A 17,532-nucleotide genomic window follows, 5' to 3' on the forward strand; every position below is an offset into this window, starting at 1 on the left:
GGTAAAAAGGTAACAAAACTTGGTAACAGTTTTTGTTACCTGCATGGTTTGATGGATTTGGGAAATTCTATCTCTCTCTCTCTCTCTCTCTCTCTCTATATATGTATATATATATATATATATATATATATATATATATATATATATATATATATATAAGCAGCTTAGCTCTTGAGCAGCACTGGGTGTGTTTTTGAGTTTGATGACTTGGGTGGTCTGCCAGCATGGCCAAAATGGTTCACCCAACAACCATGTTGGTTCCCAAGTATGACTATGAGCTACCCTATCAAACTCAAAAGATAATATACTATGCTTGTAGAGTGCTAGCTAGCTTATTAGCATAGGGTATGTCTTCGGCTGGGTGACCAGCTTCACCCACCTACACCATCTGACACCAGCTACCTTCTAAAAGCTGCTCTTTCAGCAGGATTGTCCGCAGGAGAAATAGGGGTTGATTCGTCATGGTCTTTAGTGCTAATTCTGACCAATGGCCGAGCGGCGTTAGGCCCCGCCCCAAATCTGCAGTAAATAAATACCATCAGGCGCGTTTCCCCCCCTCGCGAGTTTGAAAGAGACCCTGAAGCATCCGGCGCTGAGTGAGGAGGTTTCAGCCTATCCCGTGTTTGGACGCTGAATCAGATGCTGTGATGTCTTGCACTGCCTGAGGAGATTTCCGCACGTCGTATCACCACCAAGACCCCGTCTGCACTCCCATTAAACTTCCTGAGAGCAGCCGTCCCGTTGAAGAAGGGGCTTTTCTCTGTCGTCCCAGAATGAAAGCGGCGGCTGGAAAGGTCGCGACTGGCCGGATAAACGGGGGTCCGGACAGAAGACCGAGTTACCCGGGGGAGCAGTGGATAAAGCAGGCCAACTCGGCCACCAAGATCTGGGTGAAAGTGGTCATGGGCATCGCTTACTTCCTCTGCGTTTCCATCGCTGCCCTCGTCTTGGCCATCTACTATGCCCACTTCTGGAGACCGGACGGGAACAACGGGACCGCCAGCACGTCAGTGCAGAATGACCCCTGTCCCAAAGGCTAGAGGACAGGACAGCACAGCTGTGGAGACTGAAACACTTAAAATGCAGGGACTCTTCTTTGGTCGATCAGGGGCTTGTGGAGTTCTTTTTGCTTGTGGTTTCACCTCTTTTGGCCTACAGTGCCAGTGGGACCTTGTGGGTAATATATTATTAGTAAAACACAATAAATGTGTAGATTATAATGCTTCAGCCAGCACTTTCTCATTCAGTTCAACTTAGCAATAACAGTAGCCAGTAACCATCTATGCATTTGGTTTCAATTCAGCTTTGATGTAATTAGGTATATTTATATTTGTAGGCTAGCTTACTTATTTAATATTCCCACTATGCATATTTCTGCTAATTATTTTGCACATTTATTAGCCATATGTACATGGTGATTTCAGTGCAATGTAATATGTCCAACAATATTGTGTGTGTGTGTGTGGTGTGTGAGGTGTTACATAGCACTGTGTAGCGGATTCTGTGTAAGTTTATGTAATGTATTTTCTCCATTACAGTCAGTAAATTAAACGGCCTTTGAGTCACTTTAAATGCTTTGATTTCTCATTGGACAAGTATGGTCAGTTATGTCTGTCTTCTATGTGTAAAATGTCACATTAAAAAAAAAACGTTACCTTCATTACATTCAGTTGAGATCAGTAAAACAGAAAAAACTAAATACAGTCATGTCTGAATATTATGGTGGGAATAACCAACCCTGGCTTGGATGACTCTAGCAAGACGTAGCATGGACTGTATTTGGTGGCCGAATGTGTTCATAATACAGGTTACTGGTCCACTGTGGTCGATTGTAAATCACTTGCCAGAGTCGTTCTTCCCCTTTGGTATCAATGGCCTGTTATGCCATTGGGAGGTACTTAATGTGCGAGAAGTCTGTTCTCGGGACATCTTCACTACAGTGTCTGTAGAAGATCAGGGTTTCCGAGATACCTAGTATCTTATTGCCATGCCTTTCTGGACATCAGTCAAAACCCATCATGATAATTTTGCACATTTTTGCTTATTTCTACATGCAGCAAACCCTGTCACATGGCATCTGAGATGTCCCAGAGTGCAGAGTTCATTCCTAACTAGGGGTGGTCATAATATTCTGATAAGTGATGGGTGGTAGCATCTTGGAAACCGCTATCTCTGTGGTATGTTGTATGGCCGCTGTAAAGAAGGTGTAGTGAAAATGGACTCCATGCACATGTGCCAGATATTATGTCAAAACAGCACAAATGCAGATATTGTCTAGTTTTGGTTAAGTTTATAATATATATAAACTATATAAATAACTAATGTGCCCCAATGACGTCCTGTAGGCAGCAGTAGGCCTGTCCTGAAGATGTTGTTTACATGGCTGTAAATGACAGCTGTGAGGGCTGGATGATTGAACTGTATTCAATTTTGGTCCAGGTTGGGAAACGCTTCCACATCTGCTCAGCCTGGCTTTGGGTTAAACTCAATTCCACACTGCTGTTGTCTTGTTACATGGACACTGCCCATAGGTCATCTCCTCCTGTAATAGATGATTGCTGACAGCTTTTCCCCCCTCTTTTGTCACACAACCTCTTATTTTCAGTGTGTCTGTCACTCCTCATTTTAAGGTCTGTGTGGGACCGCCTGGCCCAGAGGAAGGAGGGTGAATCTGCGGAGGCACTGTGCCTCTTCACTCACTTAATAATTAAATTGTGCTGAAAGTTGTCAGGACACATTTGTTCTCTCCCGCTGTCTGTTTCCAGCTGTCGTGTTGTGAGGTCTATCCCCTGTGAAAGTAGGTGCTGAGAATGTACAGCAGTTGTGAGCCATAAACACCATCATATCATATTATTTGCTTATAATAGTGGACAATATGCACTGAAAATGACATTTTAAACACATGTTTGGGTTTTAGAGGAAGACTGTTAAGCATATTGCATTAAACTAATATTAAAGAGTCATTTGAAATCACATTTATGAATCATTTTCTTGTATTTTTTTAAAGTAGCATTATGTGAGTTTTGGCATTTCTTGTTCTTGTGCTCCCCCTACAGGCAGGGAGTGTAATTTATGATTTGCGCCAACCTGAAAGGACATGCTTTGGACATCTGGTTACGCAAATGCTATCCTACCTCCTTCACCGAAATTACATACTGCAGTTTGCAGCATACAGAGTCATTATCTTATTACAAGTCAGTAAAGCATCCCAGTGATTTTGAGGTAGAAATTCTACATAATGCTGCTTTAAGTGATGCTATTTGAGTCAGGAGTGGGGAACTAAGTGTCCAGTAAAGTTTGCCGTTTTCCCTGCTCTGACATTCCTACTATACCTTGCAATTAGCTGCTTGTTCGGTCAGGTGGGTTTGAGCACAAATATCACCAAACTGTGTAGGAATCCAGCCCTTCAGTTCTGTCATTCCCCATCCCTGATTTAGGTACCATGGAAAGGTGCATTAAGTCATACTGGGCTGCAAAATTATGGGACAATACAGGACACACTATAATTAGGTAGCATGAGACATTAGGTATACAAGGCACAACACCACAATGGGGGTCATGCGCACAGAATCACTGAGTATTCATTTTCTTTTAATAAATGCTAACAAGTGAGAAAATCATTACAGAGCAATGTTGACTTTGTAGAGAAGCAGTAATTGATTCCAATTCTGGATGGCTGATGTCTAGCACCTCTTCCCTGCTTAAACACACCTGAGTCATCTGCTAATTTTGCCAGGTTTAGGAGATGTTTGCGCAGGGAAATCATCAAACAGTGCTGGACACTGCCAGTCCAAGGCTGAAATTGATGACCCCGGCTCTGCTCTGCAGAGTGAACACTGCTCTACAGTGCTGGACCAGCCCAGAATTGAAGACTTCTGTTCTAGAGATTTTTTATGGCCTAAATTTACTAAAGCTTTCAGGATGATAATAGATGGGTTTCCTGTTTACAAGCATTACGGGGTGTGTGTGTGTGGGTGCAGCCAAGGAGCAAAAGCACTTTGGAAACATAGCCGGTCACCAGACTGTAACATTAGCCAACTACTGTAATCGAGGTAGATTTCACACTTTTTAGAAATTCATGCTGTTTCAGAGTTTGTTTCATTTGTCATCTTCTACAATCCCTTTTTGGCAAAGGGATGTGATCCCCTTGGAGTATTAAACATTTATCATCCATCTTCTCTGCGATTAGTGCTGTTTACTGCACAATCATTCCTTGTCATTTTTGCTCTATAGCGTGGAGTGCTGTTTTTCACACAGGGAGCAGGGAAGTTTAAGGGCCTTGCTCAATGGCCCAACAGTGGCAGCTTGCCAAACCCGGGTATCCAACCCACAGCCTTGTTGCACAGTTGTTGGTCTTCAGGTAAAATCTGATGCACAAGTAATATGAACATACCAGAGACTTTCAGAAATTTGTCACTATGTAAAGTGGGCCAAATCCGATCTTTTGGCTGCTCACAATATCTTGCTATCTTGGATTGACGTAAAAATAGCATGAAATCCGATCTGGCTGTTCAGACTGAGTTGCATTGCTGCGTATTGGATATGTATCAGATTTCAGGTTCAGTGTGGATTTGTGCCGCTTATACCTGATGTATAAACATAATGTAGCTACAACAGCCAACAAATAAAGATGCTAGTGAGACAACATCATTTTTGATCACTAATTTTTGCTTTATTAATATACAGTGTTTAATACACAGAGACCTGGGTCATTTTCTCTAACAGAGGTTCATCTTTTGTTCAGGTGACCTTCATTATAAAACAGTAGAACACAATTAAAAATAGCTCAGTGCAAAAAACATACTACACATACAAGAAGTATCCATCGGGTCCCATTTGTAATCAGTTTTGTGTGCAGTAAAATAAACTGCTTATGTACAGGATGGTCACACATCCAGTAGTGTGGTAATTACTCACTTTTCACTCTTAGCAAAAAGGGTTTTTTGACTTGTAACAGTAGTGGAGACATGTTTATACTATACAGAAACAGACACAAGGGACATTGCCTAGTTAGACTTTCATTCCAGCAACTCACTGGAGTTAGTATGCTCCTCTCTCACCAGCATCTTCTGTTCTGGATCTAACTGTCCCATGTGGAGAAATCTCAGCTCCGGATATGCACGACTCCGGAGTGCCTTGAACACATTACAGCCAGATCTGGTGAGAGCACTGTTCTGCTCAGACTGAGAGAAGACATTAACAGCATTACGTATGCTAGAAAGATACTTATCTCTAGGCAGTTTGCTCCATTTAATGGGGCTGTGAAGGAGCTTTTCTGTACAGCTGCACTTTTCAAAATCCTTCTTAGGAAATCCCTCTGTGGACTCCATCCACTGGGTGCTCTTTTCCAGGGAACAGTGGTTTTGCAGTACAGTATCTGTGAGGATGTTTTGTAATTTCCTTACTAATATGTCCTGGGAGATCTTGCTTGAAGAAGAATCCATGACCTCACCTTCTGAGGTTAGAAGATTGATCTGGGACTCTCGCAGCGAGCTGGTGGAGCTCAGGGCCATTTTGGAGGCCATTCGTTTTGAGAAGCTGCCAGAAGGTTTGCTGATGCCGCTTTCTGCGGACAGGCTCTTTAATGGGCATGCTGAGCTTTTCTTCATCCAGGCTGGAAGAAAGCCACTTTTGGAGTTTACCTTTGAACTCATTTGATGCAGTTTAGAAAATTGCTCTGTTGTGCAAGATGATGCTTCCTCCTCAGGGTTGCAGAGGACTGGGTTTTCAACGATCTCATCAAAGAGTGGTGCTAGGGGATGCAGTGGTGGAACAGTGTCGCTTGGGTTGCTGGGTTTTTTGTAATCATGCTGACTAAGGAATTTCTCCTCTTCCTTGCCAAGCGCATAGGGGTTACAAATGACCTGTTCAACGATGAGCGGATCGCTTACTGTTCTCTGACATTGTGGATGACTCAAGCTACTAACAAAAGTCTCAATCACCTGCTGTCCACCAACTACTCTTGCTTGCATGTCCACTTTCCCAGTTCCACCTTGCCCCTTTGACTCCTTTAACAGAAACCTGGCCACATCATCATGGTGACCTTCAAGAGCATACTCTAGTGGAGATCTTCTCTCATTGTCTAGAGTGTCTACGCGAGCTCCATGGAGCACTAGGAGGCGGACAGCATCCAGAAAGCCGTGTTCACTGGCCAGGCTCAAGGCAGTCCGACCCGCCCCGTCCTGTCTCTGCACATCTGCCCCACGACCCAGCAGCAGCTGCATGAAGCAGGCGCGCTCATTGACGCATGGTAACACTGAAGCGCACATCAGAAGAGTCCGGCCAGCTGCTACCTTGCTGTCTAGCGATGCGTTCGCTGCTGCCTCCCCCAGGGCCACCAGGACGAAATGTGCCAGCTGGACTTTTCCCTCTTTCATAGCCTGCAGAAAGATGGTAGCACCAGTATGCTGGGCAAGGTGGTATTCCTGCCCTTCTGTATGCATCAACATCATCATCATCTGAGCATGCAGCACAAATAACCAAAAGCAAGCAGAAAAGGAAACAACGATCCTCCGAAGTGCACTGATGAGAGTCAGGTGAAGTCTGTCTGGGCTGGGACACTGTCCTCGTGCCTAATAACGAATTGATTTATGGCACAGGCCCTGAGGCACATTGCTTTCCATCTCCCTGTCTGACTTCCTCTCTCCATCAGCAGCTCAATAATGTCCACTGTCCTCTTGTCTGCTCTCATTGTTCGTCCTTTCCACTTGTCCCACATTCCATGTGCTCCACATTCCCTCCTTTACTCCATACAGAACGGGCCTGTCCTTCTTTAGCACTGCTTCACTGAAGTTATCTGTTCTGGCACGTACTGGTGACGTACTACTACCTGACAGAAATTATAGTGGTGTGTCTTACTCATCTCATGTGACGGATAGAGAAGAGTAGCTTGATGTACTGGAGGGTGAAATGCCTAATCTCCTTCGCCACACACTCATCACTCATCCGCAGAGCAATAACATTTACTGAGGGCTCTTATCACATTACAGAATAGAGTTGACCTCTTCGTTTCCTGGACATGCACTTAAATAAATTACTCTGTCAAAAACTAAACAACTTACAAAAGACATAGTTTATGTCAAGACAAATGGATCTACATCCTAAATTAGAACTGTTACCATCTGATTAGTTTATCAAAGATCATTTAAAAAAACAACACCAGTCTCATTTAATGAAATATTTTAACCCAGTAACCCAGTCCAGTGTTATCTTAGATTATCTGCTCTATTTATAATATCTATAATTACATTTAATACAGTGATAAAACCAGCTTACTCCATAATTAAATGAGACAGGTGTGTTGTTTTCAATGATCCTTGTAGTTTGTTCATTACTGATTACACTTGTCAGCTTAGTATATATTCACACACACAATGGTCAGCCATAAAGTTGCGCAGGTCAGCCTATGTGCCACCAAAGCAGCTCTGACCAAAACATTGCCTGATGTTTTGGAGATGCTCTGACCCAGTTATCTAGCCATCACAAGCTGGCTTGGATCCTTGCACTTGTCTATTTCTCCTGCTTCCAACACCTCAATATAAGCATTTGGTATTAATAAAAAACTAATATTAAAATTAAAATTAATGATTTAAATTATTATTTTATATAAATTAATTCAATTTATTAATAAAATGTAATTAAGAAAATGTTTTAATAAAAAGGTTATTATAGCTATATCTGTAAATGTGTTGATTTAACTATTTCTAAACCTCAGTAGTCCTGTATTACTTATCATGCAATGCTTGGTTTGGTTAAATGAACCAGCTGCTGATGAATTTGAACAGATTCAGGTGATCACTGTGACCAGTGAGGAGAAATGTGGAACCAAACCTCTGTACTTCGAACTAACTCAAATAATATCATTTTTTTTTACTGTATATCTGTTTATTTGTATGCATTCTACTGTTATGAAGTGTTTAATATGCAAAATGACAGCTCGTCTCTCTTATCCAGGTTCCTACTTACGCCACAGCTAGCTAGCTATCCACTACATAATGTTTCTGCAACTCCCTTCAGTGAACGGTAGGTGGCGGCGCCGGACCTAAACCACACTGTCGTAGGCAGAGAAGAAGAGCCGTGTTGTCATGGCGGTGTTTTAAACTGTTGCAGCTTTCTTCTTCAACTGAAGCCGATTTGTAGCGAAATAGTCGCCGCTGTATAAAGATTTGGATAGTAGGAGAGGGCTGTACGATACCTCTTTTATTTATTTTCCTTTCACCTCGCCTGGCTGAGATGTAGGCGTTAGCCAGCTGACTGATTAGCCGACTGATTAGCTTAGCAGAAGAAGACTGTAGGTAGGCTGCCTAGATAACTAGCTAGATACCTAACTCGTCTGAAAGGCACCAGTCTCTCGGACTGATATAACTGTAGCTACATCTAAGAAACTATCTTAAGGAAGAATGTGTGCATGACCACAGATCGTCAGAAGAGCTCTCCAATGTCAGCTGCTGAACTGCAGAGACAGGACAGCAGAGAGTGGGTCACCAAACACAGGGGGACCCGAAGCCCTGGAGCTCAAACTCAGGTGAGGCTGATGTGACCAAGAACACCCACCTGAAGCTCTGTATTATTTATTAATTACTGTATTTATGTTTAACAATATGTATATGTATTTTCTTTGACATATCCACAGCACTTGTGTGGTATATATATATTTTTTCTTTTGTTTTATTGCTCACTCATTCATGTCCAATGGATATTATTTGCTTGAGTGTCTTGAAAGTTTCAAGTTTCAGGTTTATTTGTCATTTGCACAACATGTCAGGACATATCATGCATTGAAATGCTTGTGGTGAGGCTCAGGACAAAACTATATACATACTAAACATATTAAAATAAAGTTATATTAAAATTGTATTAAATAAATAATAAAATAATATAAATATATAATAATAAAATACACACAAAATATACACAAAATGCAGAATATACAAAGACAGGAGGGAAAGTGTACATTACAAATCAAATTTGATTACAACTTCTGTACTATTTATAATTATTTATCAGAAAATATATTCATATATTGACAAATTCAGAGCTGACAGAAGTACAAATCCTTTACGTAAGAAAAAAGTTAAAATACTTTTGCTAAATTATTATTTTTTTTACTTAAGTAAAATAAGTAGCTAAATGTTCAAAGATGTACTTGAAGAAGTAAGCGTGAGTTTATATTTCAATAAAAGTGATCTTATAACTGAATTTTTCAAACTAGTTTTTTTTTTTAATCAGTTAAGTATTTACACAACCATGAATGTGCATTGAATGTAAATCATGTTTTATGCTAGAACTACAGCATCGCCTGTGATTTTTCTTTTTTGATTGGTGTCAACAATTTCAACCTTTCAGTCACTGTTCAAAACTACCAGAACCTTGGCCAGACTAACACTCTTTCACAGGCAGTGGTGTGTGTGGCACTTCTTCAGACGAAACTGGTCCCAAGCATTGGTTATGTTGGTGGTTAATCTGACATGGTAGGCTTTTGAATCTGAATCTTTTGAACAGTGATTCAAATATTTTGAGAAGAGATTTAAATCTTATTAGTGGTTGATTGATTATGTTGTTGGTTAATTTGACAGACCAGTCTTTCAACTCATAAAGTCCCAAACATCCTGATTTTGAACAGTAATTTTAAAGTTATGCATGGCATTCTTAACCAGTTGACGTCAGGGGTCTATGTGGTATATTGTTATTGTTTAGAATGCTGCTGACAGTTATGTAATGTAAGCTCTCTCTCTCTCTCTCTCTTTTCTCTTTTCTCTCTTCTACTCCTTGTCTTATTCCTACAGCTGTTGTTTAATCTGGCCATGCCAACCAGTGTATTCAACAGAGCAACCAGAGTGGGGCCTCCAGCTCCTATTGTGATTGAGAAGCTTGTGCCTCCTAGACAAAGGCAGGATGATGGGGAGAGCTGTAGCAGCTCCTTGCGTCTTTCAGTCCTCTCTGAGGATCGACTGCAGGCTGCAGTGAGACTAGCCAAAAGAGACTTGCGCAGAAAACGGCAACAGGTCATAACAGGTCATTCTCCATCACATGTGTCCAGGGAGACATCTCCAAGTCCACATAACCAGAAAACAGCAGGCAGTCAGCAGGTATTCACGAGTCAAAACATGCAGAGAGCAGTGCTGTCATTACAGAAATGTTCATCTTTTTTATTTATGTTTATCTTTTTTTATTTCTTTATTTATTTTATGATCCAAATGTAGAATGGACCTTCCCTTAAAGAAACACAGAAGACAAGAAGTCAGAAGAGGCAGACAAAGTCCTGCTCACAGGTGCTTGTATATACTCCTCAAAAGCTTTCTGTGACACCAGTGCCTGACCATGGTCAGTCTCCTCCTACCAGGGACCCTGGCCTGAGAGCCAACAGCAGTGAACCACAGCTCAGCAGAGAAATACGCAAGCTGCAAAAAGAGCTGGCCACGTACATCCAACGGATAGAGCAACTGGCGAATAAGGGTATGAGACATCAGAAGCAATTGTTCTATATTCTGTACAGGTGGTATAGTTAAAATAGAGGCTCTGACTGCATGAGTGTGCTTCTCTTCTGCAGAGCAAATAGTGGAGTCTGTAGAGCCAGATGAGAAGCGCAGGATGGAAATCCGACGACAGGAGCAGGCTGCCCGCTCTGCACGGATCATTTATGGGTTGCAGCAGCAGGTCTTTATATGGAATCTTGCCTCTCATTGCCTCAAGTCAAATTAAATGTCTGTTTGGAGATGGGCAATATGTTACCAGCATCATTAGTATGCTGTTATTTTTTCTTCTATGTTACATTAGTATGTCATGAATATTGGTATTTTTAGACAACTGAACAGTTGCATCTATCATTAAAAGACTCAACAACAAATTGTTATGGAGAGACTGTAAACAACTTCTAGTGCATAGTAACCACTGGCATAATAATCATAGTACCAAATAGCTTATTGAGTGTCATAATAAGTCTATACTATTGCCTTATTATATTTCATTTCTTTTTAACAATGCTTTGAGGGTTTTTCTGAAAAACAAACAAACAAACAAACAAAAAATATATAAAATAATAAAATAAAAACTATTAAATAACCCATCGCTATAAACAGCTAGCCTGCAGCCCTGAAGCCTAGTCTAATCTTAGCTTTGGCCTTTAGCTTTTGTTGATGTATTTTTTTTATTTCCTCAGTTGTCTTGCTTGAATATAATTCCTTTGTTTTTGTTTACTTTCCCAGTTATTGTGTTGAATTTGTGTAGGTAAACCCTACACTAGTGTCTGATAAAGTCTTATCATTCTTATTTCGAAAGAGCTGTTTAGTGTAGCAGTACAGTAACACTTTTAATCATTATTTATTGTTGGTGAAATGTCAATCAGCATTATTAAACATAAGATTTTATGTTTATATCGTGCAGCTCTACTTTCTACTCTGTTCCTAAATAATACATTATTTTAACAGTGAAATTATAATAAATATAATGGGAGAGCCCTGAGTCACATTTAATGTACATTTAATCCATTTCATAAAGAAAAGTGTATTGGATTGTAATAGGACTGTAAAGTAATGGCTTTAGCATCAGCATGCACAGTATGCAAAAGCTACATTTGCACTGTACTCATCTGCCCAATATCATTCATTTCACTCCAGTCTTGGATACTGCATTATTAATATTATTTCATATTGGACCATTGACTTCTGGTGACAAAGTATCAACATAAACTATTGTGTTGTATATTGTGAATCTCGTCCACCTTTAATTCAGTTGTTTGTGAATTGTTTGTTTTAGTGCTTGAAGGTAATTTACACGACTGCTTGGTTGGTAAACAACATTACCTAGGCTTTACATGTTAATAATATGAATGCTGTTTCTTTTCATCCATATACAGGTGAAAGAAATTCAGGAGGATATAGACAAGCTGCGCTCTCAGAGTGCGCGACCCACCAAGAAGGTTAGTGTGAGGTCTAGTATTTAAGACATTCTAGGGTAGTTGTACAGTTGTGTGCAAATGTTTTGATACCCCTGACCTAAAATGTAATATTATTATATTATATTATTTAAATAAAAAATATATGTATTTTTATTTTTCCTAGTTAATGACTACATTAACTACATTAACATTTGCGTCATAGACAAAGACGTTATTGAACATTTTGTTGTCTTAAGCATAACGTAAGGCTTTTGTGCTACACCATCCAGCATTCCTTAAGAGATCTAAAAGATAAAATAGATTTTTTTTTAAAAATTCTGTTTATTTGATGGCTATACAATTTAGACTTTGTGTTTACCCAACCTAGAATGTGTTTGGATTCCAATAATCTAATTCATTAGAAATTGGCCAAGAAAATTAGACCTGGCTTGTGTATGCACCCTGCTGTGTGCTTCTGCGGGAAAGTCTGCACCTGTGTAATGGGCAGCATTAAGAAGAGTGGGTTCTTTAACCGTGGAAGTGCAACAGAAGTGGTGTTAGAGAAAATCACATACAAATGTGGATTGCCTGGCTTCATTTGTGTCCTCTCAGTCAAGGGCAGTGGAACGATTAGCTGCGGCACATCGAGGGGCTGTCCGAGCCATGCAAGTGTTCATCAACCAGCTGTCAGACCCTGCGGAGAGCAGGGTTCTCGCCCAGTGCAAAGAGCTGGGCCAGCTCATCCGCCAGCTCTCTCTCTGCTCTGCCAAGGTGGATGTGGGCCAAAGCTCAAATGTGCCAGAAACCACCTTGGACATACTGCAGAAGTTAGAGGTAATTGAAGATCTTAATGTGCTTAATGTGTCTTTTTTTTCCTCCTTCAAAATCTTTTGGGAGTCCTGGGAGCTTTTGTGTAACTCTACAGTTTACAGTTCACAGAGGACTCCACAGACGAGCAAACAAGTCCAGGGTGAACATAAGATTTTTCTTCTCTTACTTTTTCTATTTAGACTCTGGACTCGGCTCTGAGTAAGCAGGCGGGTTCCCTGGAGGGAAAGTCACGAATGCAGAGTGCATCCCCTGCCAGAGAGAGGTCAACAAAAGCCAGAGCTCAGAGCATGTCCCCTCCTCGTGCTCCTCGGGCCTTGACTGCAAAAGCTCCTCAAGGTTTGAGGAAATCTGCGCTTCCAAAGAAGACCTTGGATGGTGAGCTGTGATGTCTTTATACATTTTTTTTGTCCCACAGCCTTTTAACTAATAGTAGAAAAGAGTCCTGTGTCATATGTCAGCCTTCACATAGTTTTTTTTCTTCCTATGAGGATTTCAGTTTTATTTTAGTGGAAGGGACTGATTTATTTATTTTTGGCCTGTACGGCTAGGCAGAAGAATGGTGAGACAGCCCCAGCGAGCAGCACGGTTCTTGGAGCAGGAACGCAGTAAAGTTTTGAAGGCTGGGATCCAGAGCATGGTACACCAGATGGAACAAAGAGAGAAGGTAGGAAGGTCAGAGCTCCATACCCTCAGTCCAGCCACCAGAGCTGTCTACCAAGACAAGAGCAAGGTAAACCTGCAGCTAAACATCTCAAAGGTCTGCTTTTCTGACAACATACCGGTAGAGAGCAGGAGCAAGACTGTTTTAGTCATGAAAACAACTTATTAGAAAATAATAAAACTGTCCTGATTGAGCTTAGGACAATTTAGAAATAAACATTGAATTAAATGAAAAATGGACTTAAAGCAGAAGCTGATCTCTGCAGGGTTATCATGCTCGAGATGTTGGTTTCCAGCAACCCACCGTTTCATCCCGCCTAAGAGAGAGTCAGTTACCGCAGAAAGAAACTTCTGTGCCCTGGATTCCCACATCTCCTCATTCCCCTACTAAACAACGGTCAGTGCCTAAACACATACACTTACATTTGTCTTCATTAATTATTTTGTCTGGAAATGTGCTTTTGAAATTATTTTAATTTAAATATGAGTCTCATTCTCTTACATTCTGAAGAGTTCAAGGGTTCTTTTACTAAAGGGTTCTAATATGCTTTGCCCATTGGTTAGAAGACTCAGAAGATTATGATTTGATGAAGCAGTCTGGGTGTGACTGGCGGACATTAAAGTCACCAATTAAGATAAAAGCTAAAGGGAATCTGTTGAAAAATAAACACACAATCTTTAATTAATAAAAATGAGTAGAAGTAGAAATATTCTCAGATGACTTCAAATGACTCATGCATGCACAGCTTATTCAAAACCCCACCTTTGAGTATGAATCTGTAATGAACAGAATTTTGATAAACCGTGGGGGAAGAAGAAAAAGACATCATGTTATCATAATACATCGTTTGCATGTCTTTTAGAGCATGAGTGTTTTCAAGCATTGGCAATGTACATGTTTGCATAGATAGCTTTGGTGCTGCATGTATTTCTAAGCAATTTTAATTTGTGAGTGAGTTCTCACTGGCTATGTGATGCATAGATTCTCTATCTTACTGCCTATAGTAAACTAATTTATCTGCATGTTTGTCTGTGTTTAGCAGGGCTGTGTCCAGCAGGCCAGAGCCCCGGTGTCTCTTCTCCCCAGGAAAGAGCTCCTCGCAACCCACAGATGTGCAGCCCCAAGGCCAGGGACGAGAAAAGATCAGTACTCAACAGGGGTTAGCACCAGAAAACATACAACAAGCCCACAATGAGGCCCTCAGGTCAGATACACAGATACTTGGCTTTTACAAAGTAAAACAGAGCTATTTTTAATATCTTAAGGGTTGTGCTATCATCACAATGGCTGAGCATAAGCTTTAATATTGAACCCCTTTTTTGTGCGTTTGCAGTTAAATATGTTGGACAAATACACCTGTTAATATCTAGGGCCTCAATTATATATTGTTTGAATATTAATGAATATTAATGAATATTTTAGTACTTAGTAAGAAATTGCTGATTACACAAAGATAAATATTGGCTTTTAACCATTAGAGTTTTACAAGAATGCTGGCAACCCCCATTGCACTGGTTTATTTGAATAATTGCCAAAAGTCGAGCATTTGTCACAGAGAGGTTTGGTAAAATTCTTTAGACTTCTGAAAAGATGAATATGGAATGGTTTCTTTGCACCAACTGAAACAAAGTAATGAAATCTTGAGTCATGTACTACTACTTCTACTACTACTACTACTCAAGTAGCTCTGTTATTACAGTAATGGTATTACTGTATGTACCATTACTTATCATGTCTGTGTAGTGTATATCACTAGACATAATCTACTGGCAATAAAATAGCTTTCATTATTCTGCTATTATCTAAACACTGTTTGGTGATGATTTATAAGTTATTTTGCTGTGGAGACTGATTGATTAATTAATAATGGGGAAAAATACATTTAATTGCATTTAATTTACATTGAATTTAAATTAATTTCCTTTGTGTGTTTGACAATCTCTAGATGAAGGGTGCTGCTGGCTATGTTCTTTTTTTTGATTTGAAATTAGTACTGCAGTAAAGTACTTCTAAAATGTGCACATTAATTTAGTCTTACACCATATGCTTGTGCTAAATTTCTATAATTGTAATATATCTTATAATATAACCCTATATATATTAAGGATTGTTATAGGTTTTTGAAACACTTTTGAACCATTAAGCTACATGAGTACATATGCTCTAGTATGTTTTAAAGGTACAGTACATCAGAATTTAAGAATAATAATAGAATTTCCTTTTTTTATTAAAATAATTAACATTGGTGATTTGTGGAGGTTTTGAATATAGGCTTGGATTCATTTTTGCCCCAGCTCTAAGCCACATACACCTTAAGTGACCAACATGTGGTAGGATTTATCCAGTATAGACTTTAATGCCTTCATCCAGTATAGACTTGAATGCCATCAAATGAAACCTTGCATTGTGTAGTCCGTCCTCATGGGACCCACCCCCCCCCACCCCCCCCACCCCCCCACACACACACACACACCCCAACCCTGTGCTTAAGTACAGCACTTTATATCATTAGCCTGTAATTGTAATTAGGTATTACATAGCAGGCTGTTAATGAAATGACTCCTAATGTGTTGAAGAGTAATTGTGCAGTATGTAATGATGTTGGCCTGAAGCATGAACATGAAGTCTGTGTTCTGTATGTGTGTGTGTGCTTGTGCAAAGCAGGCAAGCCTGGCTGGAAAGGATAACAGAAGAGCGTCTGAGGGAACTGAATCAGCTCAGTAAGGAGGAAACGGAGCGTATTAACAGGCTCAGGTACAGAAGCATGAGCACTTAATGTCAGGTTTGTCATTAGTGAATGGATTGTTTGCATGTTCCTTGTTCCTGGTTAATGCATGTGTGGTTGCTTATGAGACAGGACTGAGGTGGAATCTCCAACGCAGTGGGCTGAGCGAGCGGAGCTGGCAGCTAGAGAAAGACTTCAGCCTCTGCTGGACGATGTGCAGGTAAGTTGCACTGTCTGTAGACATTCCAGTAAGCTCTGTTTTGTAGAGGTGAAATTAAAGTAATATCAGTTTGGTTTCTGATTTAGTTTGAGCATCTTTGGACATGTTAGGGCTGTCAGTTTTTAAAGCTTAATGACAGTGTATGCTGACCGATGCCAGCCCACACAGTCAGTATGCAGTGTGTGTATATACCGATCTACCAAAATGGTATTGTTATCATTAGGGCTGTAATGATGAAATTTGTAATGACAAATTTACCTAATGTATTTTCTTAATACAATAAAAAAAATAGTGTTATGTTAATATTTCTATGTTAGCATTTCTAGTGTGCTAATGCATTCAGCATTATAAAAGTACACTATATGAAACAAAACTTATTTATGATATTCTGATCTGAAGCTCTAGCCACAGGCCAGTGAATTAGACCTATGCTAACACACTAGGCACAACATCACAAAACTATGCAATATGTTATTTAGATGCAGTACAATGCAATCCTGTCAAATACACAAATACATTTGTTTCTTATAACCTTTTAGCTTGATTTATAATATTGTCATGATTTTGTATTAAGGGAAAAAAGATACACCCACCAGCCATAACATTAGTATTGATAAAGTGAAGAACATTGATAATCTTCACTTAATATTAGGCAGGTTAAAGCTGATCGGTATACATTAATTGTTCTGAATATTTTATTGAATTCAATATCAGTAAATTGTTTTAAATTTTTGGGAAAATAATTCTCCTCCTTGTGTGTCATCATAGTCTTGATTCATTTCTGAAATCATGTTTATTTTTACAATCTTAATGGACATCATGTCTTATGTCCTCATGTCTCCCCCACATTTATTTTTAGACCAGGGAGTACTTCATTAGTACTAGTGGGGGTGTGATATGGTGTGGAATGGAATGGGCAAAAACAGTGCACTGCACTAAATCCAGTTAACCAGGACTAATTGTGGTCTTTGTACTGAAGCATACAATTGATCAGTGTTCTGATACCCACATTATATTCAGAAAAGCTTATTGTGACATATTGCAATTTTATAATACTGTAGATCAAGATAATACTGAATAGAACCCTTTCTCAGTCTGTGTTTTCTCAGGGATTGCGATGTTAAAAAATTACCATGAACAGTTAAGGTGCTGAGATAATAAACTTAACTAGGCTAAAACAGCTTTACAAACATCAGGTAAAGCATGGGATCATGAACAGC

At 39.9% G+C, this 17,532-nt stretch overlaps 1 protein-coding gene across 3 annotated transcripts in view; it reads left to right on the forward strand.

Moving 5' to 3' along the window:
• The first annotated feature begins 8,077 nt into the window (after positions 1 to 8,077).
• The window catches only part of kiaa0753 (KIAA0753 ortholog), a 31,991-nt gene continuing 22,536 nt past the window's right edge, over positions 8,078 to 17,532 (forward strand). Inside the window, exons 1-13 of one of the 3 annotated variants that reach the window (XM_072691960.1) lie at positions 8,442 to 8,524; positions 9,396 to 9,470; positions 9,786 to 10,088; positions 10,203 to 10,455; positions 10,550 to 10,656; positions 11,855 to 11,917; positions 12,488 to 12,709; positions 12,886 to 13,081; positions 13,255 to 13,436; positions 13,633 to 13,763; positions 14,407 to 14,571; positions 16,032 to 16,121; positions 16,225 to 16,312. In XM_072691960.1, the coding sequence (XP_072548061.1) occupies positions 9,468 to 9,470; positions 9,786 to 10,088; positions 10,203 to 10,455; positions 10,550 to 10,656; positions 11,855 to 11,917; positions 12,488 to 12,709; positions 12,886 to 13,081; positions 13,255 to 13,436; positions 13,633 to 13,763; positions 14,407 to 14,571; positions 16,032 to 16,121; positions 16,225 to 16,312 (1,803 nt within the window). In that variant the 5' untranslated portion in view covers positions 8,442 to 8,524; positions 9,396 to 9,467. Of the gene's footprint in view, positions 8,525 to 9,395; positions 9,471 to 9,785; positions 10,089 to 10,202; positions 10,456 to 10,549; positions 10,657 to 11,854; positions 11,918 to 12,487; positions 12,710 to 12,885; positions 13,082 to 13,254; positions 13,437 to 13,632; positions 13,764 to 14,406; positions 14,572 to 16,031; positions 16,122 to 16,224; positions 16,313 to 17,532 lie in introns of all 3 variants that reach the window. The other 2 variants (XM_072691957.1, XM_072691958.1) reach the window with 2 other exon arrangements.

Source organism: Salminus brasiliensis, chromosome 11, assembly GCF_030463535.1.
Source record: "Salminus brasiliensis chromosome 11, fSalBra1.hap2, whole genome shotgun sequence".
Lineage (NCBI taxonomy): Eukaryota > Metazoa > Chordata > Actinopteri > Characiformes > Bryconidae > Salminus > Salminus brasiliensis.